The sequence below is a fragment of the Phalacrocorax aristotelis genome, chromosome 16, assembly GCF_949628215.1.
Source record: "Phalacrocorax aristotelis chromosome 16, bGulAri2.1, whole genome shotgun sequence".
NCBI classification, from domain to species: Eukaryota; Metazoa; Chordata; class Aves; order Suliformes; family Phalacrocoracidae; genus Phalacrocorax; species Phalacrocorax aristotelis.
In genome coordinates, this window is record NC_134291.1 from 14,429,541 (window position 1) to 14,442,413 (window position 12,873).

At 57.7% G+C, this 12,873-nt stretch overlaps 1 protein-coding gene across 10 annotated transcripts in view; it reads left to right on the forward strand.

Moving 5' to 3' along the window:
* The first annotated feature begins 6,372 nt into the window (after nt 1–6,372).
* The window catches only part of CACNA1G (calcium voltage-gated channel subunit alpha1 G), a 152,180-nt gene continuing 145,679 nt past the window's right edge, over nt 6,373–12,873 (forward strand). For all 10 annotated transcript variants that reach the window (XM_075110894.1, XM_075110893.1, XM_075110898.1 and 7 more), the window contains exon 1: nt 6,373–7,069. In XM_075110894.1, coding sequence (XP_074966995.1) covers nt 6,828–7,069 — 242 coding nt within the window. In that variant the 5' untranslated portion in view covers nt 6,373–6,827. The remainder of the gene's footprint in view (nt 7,070–12,873) is intronic.

Genomic DNA, 12,873 nt, shown 5'->3' on the forward strand with positions numbered 1-12,873 from the left:
ACCTTTTCTCAATTAGCACTTGCTCAGCAGGTGCCAATCACCACTTCAGCTCCTGCCTTCACCCGCCGCCAGCCCGAAGGGCAGGAGGTTGCCTGAAGGTGCTGCTGGAGCTCTGGAGTGAAGGTGTCTGCTGGTTGGAGGTCCCAAATGCTCAGGTAAGAGTCCAGGCAAAGCTGTTGTGATGAGACCTTTTGTTGGTGCTGTGCACCTTGTGCTGGGGTGGGGGAGGTGGAGATGCCCTCGTGTGCCTCTGGCTGCTGTGAGCTCCTGGACGAAGAGCTGGGTGTTGCTTTTTCTTGTGTTTGGAGTCACTTGGGAGGGCTGGGGGCTGACTTGTGGGTGTGCTGCTGTTGTTCAGAAGGTTTCCTTGCAAACCTGTGTGTGCTGTGAGTGAGGTTTTGGTGCTCTGATCCCTGCCAAGGCCAGGGCTGAGCTCTGCAGCCCATCCTCTGTCTGGTGTGAGATGGGCGTTTGCATGGCTCTGCCCTTCCCTTTGCTGATCTCTGAGCTCTGTTGGCTTTTTGGCACCTTGTACCCCTCCTTCCTGGGGCCACCCTGAGCTGTGGTGATGCCTCTGTGGGCTCACTGGGATGCTGGAAGCCTGCGTAGCAATGCTGGAGGCCAAGGTGGGCACCCTTGGGAGCCGGCATCCCGTTGCTCAGCAGTGCTCGGGGATTAGGGGCTCAGCAACAAGCATTTCGTTTCCCTCTTGTCTCTTCCTGTCAGACAAGATTTGAAGATTCAATTAGAGTGGGAGCCGCTGATAGCAGCGGTGCTGGCGTGCTGCTTGCGCCCTGCATGGGAACCAGATGAAAGCTGAAAGCGATGCAAGGGGGGCTGGGGAGAGGAGGGTGTTGGAAAGGGAGGGGTTTTTTGGCTGGCAAAAAGCCTGGGAGAAAAAGGCAAGAAATGTGGATTTGGAGGGGGTTGAGGGATGGTTGGAGGCTCAGGCTGTGTTTTAGCCCCTGGAGCTGCAGGCTGGTGTCTGCTTGGGAGAGGGGCTCCCAGGGCAGCGCCAGGCTGGGGCAGGGGAGACCTGCTCTGAAATGACCCGGCGTGCTCTCAGGGGGGTAAGGCTGTGTGTCGGGGTAGGGCTTGCTCACCCAAAACCTCATCCCACGGAGCTGGGTCTCCAGGGCAGCTGTGAGAGTGAGCCGGGAGCAGGGCTGGGTCTTGGTACCTGATGGGGGAGCAGGGCAAAGCCTCCTGAGTGCATCAGCTGGGAGCTGCCTCGACCCAGCAGCAGAAGGCTGGATTTCATTCGGGGATTTGTTTTTTTCCCCTTTCTGAAGGCTGCCTCTCCCTCAAAAGCCATGCTTCATTTTGCACTAATGCTTCAGAGAGACGTAGACACTGAGCTGTTTGCTGAAATGCTGCAGCCTTTGGTGCAAAGCCTTGTGGCTGCTCGGCAGGGCTCGGGGACAAGGACGTGCTCTGGTTGCGGCCATGGTACATGTGAGAGGCTATTAAATAGGGTCAGTGTCCAGCACGGTGCTGGGTCCTTGCACCCTGCCCGGGGGAGCTGTCTTTGTGGGGCTGATGGACCTTTGATCCTTTTGAGGGTTGATCTGGCCACCAAAACACCCAGCCTGCCCAACCAGGATAGTCTTGAAAGGACAATTCCCTCTCCTTTTGATGTTTTCTGGAGGTAATAGTGGTTGTTAAGGAAAATGAAACTCTTTTTAATGATGTGGGGGGCAGACAGGATTTTATTATAAATTATATTTTTACTATAAACTATATTTGGCTCCCACCAAGTCAGGAGGTTCAGCGCGCCGATGCTACAGCCCCGAGTGGCTCAGCCCTTGCAGACGTAGCAGTTCCCAAAACTCAGGCCGTATTCAGGCATGGATTGATTGTGTACCAAAAAGTCAAGGTGCAAGCATTGATCATGCTGGAAAGTGCTGGTCATCAGCCAAAAATAAGCATTCCCCAGCTCAAATTATTAATTCCTTTCTGCACACCAAATGGATTGCGCCGGTCGTGTACGTCCCCTCTGTGCAGTGGTTATGCTTCATGCCGTAGTATATTTTCCCTCCAACTACTTGTCTAGCTCTTCACTTAATAAAGATTGAGAGAGACAATAAAAACATTCATTAGAGGGGAAAAAAAAAAAAAAAAAAGATGAAGCCCTACTTGTAGCCTCCAGCAGTTGGTTTCATTAAGCAATTGCTTCTCCCAAACCCTCCACGGTGACTCCTGGTGCTGGTACCCAGCCCCGGGCTTCGGGGAAGCCACGAGGCCCCAGGATGCTCGGGGTGAAGGCCACGGCTGTGGCACAGATGGGTTAACTGAGGAGGGCAGCAAACTGTCTGGGTGGTGAAAAAGGGAATTAGCAAAATAAACGCTTGGGAAAAGCAGCTGTTTGGGTGGGGTTATGCAGGGTTAAGCTGTTATCTTATGCTGTGTTGAAGGTGGGGCTGGTCTCCTGCTCCTCCTGGGTCCTTAGCTGCTGTCCTAAGAACAGTGTGTGCTCTTTGGGGGGTGGGAGCAGCCTGGCAGGGCTGTGCCAAGGCTGGGACGAGCAAGGGGTGACTCTGGGGAGGGAGCAGGGGTTGCATGGGACTGGGTTTGGTGGGTGTCTCTGCTGTAGCTGTGTCAGCTGAAATACAGTGAACTGTGTGTCTCAGGAGGTTAATTCACTGATGGGGGCAGCCTGGAGCCCCCATGCGCAGCAAGGGCTCCGATCCCACAGCACTTGCTGTCACCGGTGGGGTGGGGGAACAGGGACAGAGTGGGCTCGCTGCTGTCAAAGTGCTCTTCAACAGCACTTGAGTCTGTAAATTGGTCGTGGGAGGCCTGCTCTGCCCCCAAACCATGACATCCGAAACGAAACGAGAGTTTTCTCTCTGGTTCCAAGGCATGAGAAGAGCTTTGGATCTTGTTGCGATTTATCACTCAGCCCTGAGCCAGATGCCTATATGGGTTCAATCTATAGCTCCCAGAACTGATAGAAATATTATCCTGTCTTATTAAAATCACCCACAGCTACTGCAGCTGTATGTCAACAGCAAAACAAATAGCGACTAGTTCCCATCGGATTGGAGCTGCTCTGTTGAGGCTGTCTTCAATACGCCTCCTGCTAAAATGGTTACAGATGTAGGCTTTTCCCATTACAGCTCAGTGCAGCTCCTGTACAGCCGACTCCAAATCCCATTACCACGCCGGAGCCGTCTTTGGTGAGCATCGGCTCAGCTAAAGCTCCCCCTCTGTCATGAAACATTATTTGTGATGCTTTTCCTAGAAGTACTGCTAAGAGAGAGAGAGCAGGGCTGTGCTCCCCCAAAATGGTGGGGGGAAGCTTTGCTGCAGGGGGGAAAATGATAGCAAGGGGGATGTGCTGGGATAAAAGTGGGCCTGCTTCCTCTTCCTCCTCCTCCTCCTCAGGTGGCACAGCTCCTGTCCCTGCTGGGGTGTGCTGAGTAATTTGGGGTGCATTGCATCTGCTGCCAGAGGCATAACTGGTGTTGCAGTGCATGAGCCCCCTTCCTCTCACCCCTCTGAAAACACCGCAGCCCTAAAATTCCTGCCATCCCCTGAGCTGTCCCTGGCTCACCCCCATCCCTCTCTCCTGTGCTATCTTTGGTATAATTAGGAGGCCAGGACTGTGAATGTGACCTCATTAGTTTCTCATGCTGTATTGAAATTTCTTCTCATTTACATCCCAAATCCCTAAATGTACAGCTCTGGTCTCCAGGGTTGCTTTCTGCTGCTTTCCATCCCTCTCGCCAAGGCTCCGGGCCAGCACTGTGCTCCCTCTCCTCAACCGATCGCTCCAGTTCTCTCTCGAAGCTGAACCCCCTCCATGTGTTTAAGGAAGACAAATTCCTGGTCTCTACCCTGGGTGGTTGGGAAGGGCTCCCTGGGGAGATGCCCTGGGATGGGGTGGTGCCAGGGTGCTCCCAGTTTCACTCCTCTGCCCACCAAGGTGAGACAGCAAAGCTCTGGGCGCTCCCTCTGCTCTGCTGCCGGCTGTGACGGGATGACGGCTGTCCTGGTTGGGCTGTGACAGGCTCTGTGCTCTCATCCCTCTAAGATCCACAACGAAGATGACTCTTCCCTGGCAAGCGCATCCTTATCTGTTTGCTGTAGTACACGATGCCAAAATCCTGCTAGACTGGTGCTGGCTTGATCCCCCTGATGTTTGGATACTTCCTTTTAAACTTAGAGAATATATGGCTCTGTTGAGCCTTTCTTGTTTTCATGTTCTAGTTGAAGGGGAGTGCTTTTTGAGATGGGAAGGTTTGTATCGCGTCTCCTGTGTGATGTTGGATCCCTTTATAGGGCAGGTATCTTCCAAAGCAAAATGTTTTCAATTCTCACGATGAACATAATTCTTGAAAATGTACGCAACAAAACGAGCCAAATGTAATTAAAATGGAGACAGCATATAATCTGGTAACCCACTTAGAGGCTCAAAGCTTCAGCTTTTTTTTTTTTAAAAAAATGTTTGCTCCAAATCCATTTAAATAAACAGACCGACACACAAAGGCTCTCTGTACATTATCAGGATACAAAGAGAATCGGATCAAAAGCAGCTGTGGCCAGGCTGTACATATGTAGTGAGGAAATTGCTTGATCGAAGACTGCACCTTGCACATACAGACGTGTTTGTGGACCTTTCGGTGAATTGCGTTTGTACAACAGCTGAGCTGCTGGGATGTGCCCTGCTGGGGAGGGGGCAAAGGCTGGTGTCTCCCCCACCACAGGAGCCTTTGCTGGGGAAGTGAGGGAGCTCCCAGCATGTCAGTGTGTCAGCTGGCCTTTGGCCTCTCTCCACTCCTGCCAAAGCAAGCAGAGCTTTGCCCTCTCCATGGGTGCAGACACGATCCGAACTGGTGGAATTGCTCAGAAATGTGGAAAAGAAATGGGAATTCCCATCCTTAGCACCCATGTCATGGGCTTTCCACTCACCTGGTGTCATGTGCACCATGTGCTCTCATGCTTGTGTCCCCATGGGCTTTCAGGAGGGTCTCCTGGCCATGGGTGGTGGGACTGTGGGGTTTGTATCCCCTTTCCTGGGACACCATCTCTTGCAGTTCCGCAGCAGAGCCTGGCTGGCCTTGAAGTTTTGCCAACAGCCATGTGATTTGTCTCGGGCTGGACAGCACAGGCTGTGAATCCAAGATCAAGCGTCCTCCCAGGCCAGCAGGTTTCAGCCCAGAGAAGGCATTTTGGGTCAGACAAGAGCATCTTCCTATTGGTCTTGCAGGTGGTTTTGGGCTGACCGGAGCTCACAGATGTGTATAATGTGGGGGGCTACCAGGGAAAGGTGAGAAAGCTAGTTCTAAAGTGGCAAGAAAACTTAAGCACTAAGAAACAGGGCCTTGGCTCAGCCTGCGGGGATGTCTGCCCTCGGGGTGAGGGGTGTCTGCAGAAAAGCCTTTGGCCTTCCTGATAGCAGGTCTCCGGCTTGCGCCGTTCTCGCCCCCGTGTCGTCGTCCCCCCTGGCATCCCGGGGGATGCTTGCGGTGCGGTCCCCGCCGTCGGGGCCGGCTCTCGCCGCCGGCGGGAGTCGCACCGGCAGAGGGAGCTCCGGCCGCGTCCTCGGAGCAGGGGGGACCGGGGGTACCCGCGGTTGCGGGGCGGCCGGGTCACCCCCCCGCACCCCCGCTTGGGGCCCGGCTCCCCTGGCAGCTGCTGGCCGGGATCGTGCCCCAGCCCAGCCCGGTGGCGACATGCTGCGGAGGGGGTGGCCCCTTGCGAGGGGCTGGGAGGGGTACACGGCGGTGACCCACATGCGCCGAGCCCAGCAGCACCGTCTCCGTTCACAAGCGGTGGGGGGAAGCAGCAGGGCGAGGATCTCGGGCAGGACCCCCCGGTACAGCGGCGAGGAGCGGAGCCGCGGCACGCGGGAGGGCGCTGAACCCCGGGCTACCGGGGGCTGCGGCACGCCTCGCTCCCGGTACCGGCTCCTGCTGCCCTCGGCACCTTGGCCCCGGCGGGCCACCCTCGCCTGGGGCTCCTGCCCTCCGGCAGCGGGGTCCGAGCCCCACCATCTCCTCCCCCGGCCCCGTCTCTCCCCCCTCTCTTGTCGCTCATTGCCTCCGCCTCTCCCCGTGTAGCCGCGGGTCCCACCGGGGTCTGCTGCTGCCTAACGCGGCCCAGGGCTCCCCCCCCCCCTCCCCTCCAGCGCTCGGCGCTGCAGGTCCCCCCCTCCCCCCGCGGCAAGGTAGGTGGGGGGGGCACCGACCCCCGGCCGGGTGCTCCCCGTCCAGCCCCGCCGGGGGACCGTGGCTGCTCTTCCAGCTGTGCTGCCCGGACTGACACCCGCGGCAACCAATGGGAAGGCGCGGAGGGGCCGGGAGCGAGTCCCTATTGGCGGCGGGGGGAGGAGGAGCCGGGACTTGAAGTTGGAGTGAGGGATCCAGCTGTGCGGAGCGCTCGGCTCGGCGCGGCCGCCCGCGGGAGCATCCTCCGTCCCCGGGGTGCCGGGCAACACCCCCCCCCCCCCCCGCCCCGGGCAGATGTTGGGGTGCGGAGGGGGCAAGCAGAGGTGCTAGGGCGGCCCGCCCCGCGGGTGGGGGCCAGCACCGGCAGCGGGGGCCGCCCCGCCGCCTTCCCTGCCCGCGGCTTGCCCGGGTCGGGCCCCCCGGAGGCACGGCGAGGAGGAGCTACGGAGCCCGCAGACGGCAGGGCAGGGCGAGGGGGGCGGCCCGGCCCCGGAGGGGGGCGAGGAAGCGGCTTGTCTGGCCATGCCACCCCGGCGTTGAAGCCGCCCCGCCGCAGCCCCCAGCCCCCCGGCCCCGCCATGGCCGCGCCCCTCTAAGCGCCCCCCCGGCTCGCCCCGCTTCGCCTCGGCTCCCCCCGGGGCCGCCGGCCGGAGGATGGACGAGGATGGACCGCGAGCGGCCGAGGAGGAGCCGGAATCGGGCAGAGCCAAGACTTTCATCCGCCTTAATGACCTGTCCGGGGCCGGGGGCCGCCCGGGGCCGGGGGACCGGGAGGCGGGCAGCGGCGACTCGGAGGCGGAGGCGCTGCCCTACCCGGCGCTGGCCCCCGTCGTCTTCTTCTACCTGAGCCAGGAGAGCCGGCCGCGGAGCTGGTGCCTCCGGCTGGTCTGTAACCCGTATCCTTTGCAGGTGCCGGCGGCGAGGTAAGCCCCGCGGCCCCCTCCCCCATCTCCCGGGGCGGGGGGCACCTCCCTGCTGGAGCCCGCCGGGTGATGGGGAGGGAGCCGGGGTTTGGGGGCACCCATCGCCCTCCGTCCCCGGGGTTGGGGGCCACCCGGGCGGTGTTCGCCCCCTCCCCGGTGCTCGGCCGGGAAGTTTTCTGGGCTGTTGCAGGGGGACGGTGCTCCCCTTCCCCGGCCGCCCCCCCCCCGTGATGCTCCGGCTCTGCCGCGCCGCTCCACGGGAGCCCCGGAGGGCCCTTCCTCCCCCCGGGAAGCGGCTGCCTCCAGTGTCCCCCCTCCCCCCGGCCCACGGAGGGACCCTAACCCCAGTTTCCCGCCCCCCTTACAGAACTGTTTTTTCTCCCTGACACTGTTTCTCACCCATTTTAAGCTCCTCGGTCCCTTTCCCGAGGGTTTTAACGGGGGTGCAATCTGTGGGGTGGGGTGGGGGGAGGTGGTGGTGTTGAGGGGATTGGTTTGCTGCCCGGCTTCAGGGTCCCTAAATAATTCACGGAATGCGAGGCTGGCTGAAGTGCCCGCTCCCCGCAGTCCCCTGGGGGATGCTCCTTGCTTGGAGGGGTCTGGGCAAGGTGGGGATCACCATCTCTGGGCTGTCCATTGGCCAAGGGCCGCTGCTTGCCAGGTCCCGGCGTAAGCCGTGACCCCGCAAAGGCATCTGGTCTGCTTCCCGACTCCCTGTCTGCTCCGGCACAAGCTCTGTGTCCGAGCTGCTTTAGTCAAGTTTAAGCTTTCAAAAGGGGGGGGGGGGGGAATAAAGAAATAGAAAAGACAATAGAAAAATTGCATCTTGCTATGGTCTTAGTGCCTTTAGAGCCTCCCTTGGAGCTGAGTTGCAACCAGCACACGGTTTGTAGCATCACAAGTGTTTTACCATCCCCAAACTCCAGTTCCATTTATTATTTGCAGAAACAAAAACCTGAAAATGAAATAAAGCAGGGGCTGGTGCGGGAGATGCAGCTGCTGCCAGGCTGAAGTTCCTGGGTCTGTGCCTCTCCGCCTGTGCAAAAGGCAGGCGAGTACGGACGGGCACCAAACCCACATCTGGAGTGGGAGAGGCTGTGTGGTAGCGGGGAGGACATGTTACATTGTACAGAGGGCCAGAGTATCCCGTGCGAGTCCTCCTCCGCTCCGGGTGTGCGGGAACTGTTAGGAATTGCATCTCGGCTGAGGTCGGTGTGCCCAGGAAGAGTGGCGAGGGTCTGCCAGAGTTGTGAATATTGTTTTACTTGAGTTTCAGCAGTAATTTATCTGATAAACAGGCTGCCTTCTTTCCTAAAATGTCCCCCAGGAGGGGAATAACAAGATTTCTCTTCCCAGTCATGAATACTCCCAGCAGTTTTCCCCCCAAATCTCTTTCACACCAGCGAAGCAGTTCAAAGCTGTGTTTATTTAAGCATCTTAAGAAATCTTGCAACTTCACGAAGCCTTGTGTTTCGGGAAGAAATATTAACGACAGGCTACGAGTCAGTGTGTTCTTATTGCCTACTGTGACTAATTGTTTATGACTGCTGATTTAAATGTTTTCAAGTCTCTTTTTTTTTTTTCCCCTTCCTAATGATGTTGTTTTGAATCAGGTGTTAACACCTGTATGTTTTTAGTTGTTTTCAGTAAAATCTGTCACCCCAATAATGGCTTGAAATGCATCTTCTCCTTCAGGGCTGCAATTACAAGCAGATTAACTTTTGTCCTTGGAAAATTAGTGATATTGTGGGCACCTGCGAGCACCGCTGTGAGCAGGGGATGAGCATTAGGTGCAGCCCCGCAAACTGGGATTTTCCTTGTCGCTAATCTTTCACTTGTTACTGACAGAGAAAAGGTGCTTGCCGGGAGCCCAGGGGCTACAGGGGACGATGCTGTGGGTCTCTGAGTCGTGTGTCTGCATGCAGCTGTTTGTTTTCAGGGTCACTGACCCAGAACTGGGGGAGTTTATTTAGAAACAACACAAAAAAAACCCACTTCAGCCTACAGATGAGAGGAAGGCAGTGGCCAGCTTGGCACCCACGCTGCATCCCATCGCTCGCTGGGCTGTTCAGCAGAGCAGCATCTTGCTCGTTCCTTCGGCTCTCTGCAGCCTGACTGCTGGAGCTGAGCCCATTGCTTGTTTATATTTATTACTTTTTTTTTTTCCTTTAGTGTGGTGGGCCAGTAAAGCAGCTCTTCTCAGGCTGTAATCTTCTAGGAATTGTGTCCTGGTGCTAAAACCATATAATCACGTTGCTGGAAAGTCTTTGTTGCCACTGGGTGCCCTGGAGAAGAGTGATGGTGCTTGGGCTCACGTGGTGAATCCTGCCCCAGGGGGTCTGGGGTTTTCGTTGGCTTCTGCCGCGCTCTCGGGTGGTTTTTACCTTTCCGTGGGTGAGGCTGGCTGCCTGTGCGGAAACTGGATGGGAGGGCTCTCGTGTGAGCCGTGCCTGTGGAGATGCACGGCGTGCTGGCTTGGCAAGGCAGGTTTGCGGTGCTGTAATCTGGCTGATAAACTTTGCTGTCAATGAGGTGTTGGGAGGAGGTGCTGGAGCTGCTCCTGCCCTGGGAAGGGCAGCTTGTGTCCCTGGGGTGCAGCTATGGAGCTCCTGGGATGCCGCGCTCCATCCCTGTCCAGGCAGCTTGCGTGACCATGGTAGCTGAGGCTGGGATGTGGGGTTAGGAGGACAGTGATGGTTGATGTGCCGTGTGTCCGGCAAGGATGCAAAGTCCTGTTGAGGCGGTTTGTTGAGCTTTTCTACTGTGTTTCTATTCAGAGCATCCTCTGCCTGGGCCAGGGAGGTTTCTCCCTTGTTGCCTGGAGCAGAGTTGGGAGGACCTGTGCTGCTCCCTTGCTCCTCCCCTCCCTTAGGGCTAGAAAGAGGTCACTGAAGTTTGTCCTGATTCAGAAACACTCTAGAGCCTGAAATCTTGGGGTTTTGACTGTAAAACTGTATCAGTCCTGCAAAGCTGTCCTCCCGCTCCACTCCATTGTGGTCCTTGCGTGAAAACCCAGCTGGGGCCAGGCATGCAATGCGATGGAGACCCGGGGCGCCATGACGAGCCTGGCTCCCCACCTGTGTGTTCCCCTTGGCTCTGGGATGAGAGGCTCTGCCCCTGGTGAGGACCGCCTGGGACAAAAAGGAAGGAGCAGTGTCACTGGTGGGATGTGTTTGATGGTCACAGTGCTAGACCCACAGTCTTGGGGCTGGGAAGGGCTGCGGCGACAGGCAGGGTGTCCTGGTGTGCGTGCCGGTGAGGCAGTGAGAGGAGAAGCCAGCATTTCTGGGGGTGGAAAAAGAGGAGGCAAGCTGGTTACTTGACTTTCACTTAAAAAAATAAAAGCACCATGAAGGCTGGGAGGATGAAAGGCTGTAGCAGGGTCTGTGCCAGGCTGCTCCTCTGATCAGAGACAAGAAACGAGGCTATTTCTTGAGAGTTGCCGAGTGATTGAAGAGCAGGGGTGGAGAAAGTGGGGAGGATGCTACCGCTTGGTGTTAAGAGCTCTGAATAGGAAAATAACAGTGTAAGTGAAAGGGCCTGTGATCTCTATTGTAGTACTGAAATCTGCCTCTTCCCTGCGTGGTGTCTGCCTGCAGAGCGCTGCTGCCTGGAGAGCAGCACGCTGGCAACTGGGGGGGGGGGGCTGCAAAAAGCTGCTGAAAGGTGCCGTTCTGGGGAGACACCCCCAAATGGGTTGAAATCCCATCTTTTCCTCCCAGTTCAGAGGGTGAAGGGCAGCTCCGTGAAAGCCCTGGCTGGGGAGGGGAGGTTTGGGCAGCGCTGGCAGGAGTGCTCCCATCGCGCCTGGCTGCCCCGGTGTGTGGTCCCTGGGATCTGGGGTTTGAAAATGGCTTTAGGAAAGAAACACGTCTCGATCCGGTCACGGCAACCAGCCCTGCCTTCTCCCTTTGGTCTGCAATAAAACCCAGAGGGCTCTTCCAGCAGCCTTCTTGCACGGCTCCACTCATGTCCCATTAGGCTCTACTCACTTCCCGTTAGCGAGAGGTGGATGATCAAAGGCTCAGTCCTGGGGAGCTACTGAGTGCCCCCAGTTCTTGCTGGAAGTCAGCAGAGCTGCAGATGGCCGGCGGCGTCCAGGAGCGGGCCCAGAGCCCTCGGGGCCTCACGCCAAGGCATAGCTGAGGTTTTCGCCGTGCTGGAGCTCGGCACGGTGCGGCAGGCAGCGCTGGCCTCGCCGAGGGGGCCGGCCAGCCCTCGCCCGCTGAGCTCGCCCCAAGCCCCGTGGGTCTGTGTGCCAGCACCGCTCCGCATCGTCCTGGCCGGGTCCCACTGCACCGGAGCAAGGACCCTCCTGCGTGGTGGGGACGAGAACCGAACACGCCGAGTTGTGCTGTGGTTTGGGCTTCCCAACACTGGCCGTACCTCCCGGAGCGCTCCCTCCTGTGGGGCAGGCAGTGGGCAAGCAGGACCCCCGTCACCTTGGGGGCACTTGGGGTCCTTGTCCCTTCCACAGCTGTGCCAGCTCATGGGGGTGCTGTGTGTGCTGCTATTTGAAGGGTTCAACTGTGGCACAGAGTTAAAAATATAGTTTCGTTACCAAAAGGGTGTGTTTTGAGGGGAGAGTGCACGCTGTGTCCTTTAAACTTTTACGTTTGTTCCAACGCCGCTTTTGGGCTTAACAAAGCAAAGAGCTTTGGTTTGAGAGGTTGGGTCTGAAAGGGATCTTGGTTTGATTTAAAACCCCACAAAGGAGTCAGGATCTATTTGCTTCACCTATGTCTGATCTGTCCCAGGGCACCTGAACTTGTTTCTTTCCTGTGACCCAGTTCACCTGGCCGGTGCTTCCCGCCCCTCCCTGGGCAGAGGGAAATGCCGCTGCTGCGGCCGAGCCTCCGCCAGCTCTGTGCCCCTTCCCTGGCTCCTGGTTGGAAATAAGAAGCATGACTTGCCAGGCTGGGGGCTCCCACAGCCCCTCATCCCCCCCCAGCTGGGACGGAGCGTCCTGCTGCTCCCTGGGCAGGTGCTGGTGCATCCCTGGGCTCACGCCAGCTCCTGTGCAAGGATCCTGGAGAGAAACAGGATCCATCACCTTTTATCAAGGGCAGTGTGAAGGTAGGGTCGCTATTTCTCTCCTCCCAGGGGAGAAATAACTGCAAAACCTCTTCCCTGCTGTTCACAAACCCTTCGGGAGCTCAGCAGGAAAGGCAGGCGGTATTCACCTCCTGGAGCTGGGCACAATGGCCAGCATCCCTCTCGTTGCTCTCTCCCCAGCAGAGCCAGGAGCCGCTCAATCCTGATCTAGGTAATGCATCGCATCTCACCAGGGATCTCTGGGCCCATCCATTGCCCAGCCGTGCCGGCAGCCGGGCGCTTCCTTTGCTCCCTGCTTGTGTGTGTGTTTTTTAAGGAGATTCTTCTGCGAATTCCCTCTTCCAGGCTGTTGTGTCACATCTGGAAGTTTGTGTAGGAGTTTATCCAAGCGCTGGAGTACAGCGCAGCTTTTTCTCATTTAAAAATCATAGGCTGGCATTTTGAAGAGGGCTGGTGGCTGGGGGAGGGAAGGGGAGAGGGAAGCTGTCTGCCAAAAAGGAGACTGGAGCAGAGGAATCGTAATGACTTCCAGAAGTTTTCTTTCTTTCTTCCTTTCTTGCTTTCCCTCCCTCTCTCCCGGCGTGCAGACAAAAGGCTCGGCCTCATGCAGTTCATGGTTATGTCATCCCGGCGCGGGGAGCCCCGGCTGGGAGGGGTGGCCCCGTCCTGCCCGGGGACCCTGCTCTGCTCAGGGACGGTTCTGCTTTGGCTTCTTGTAGGAA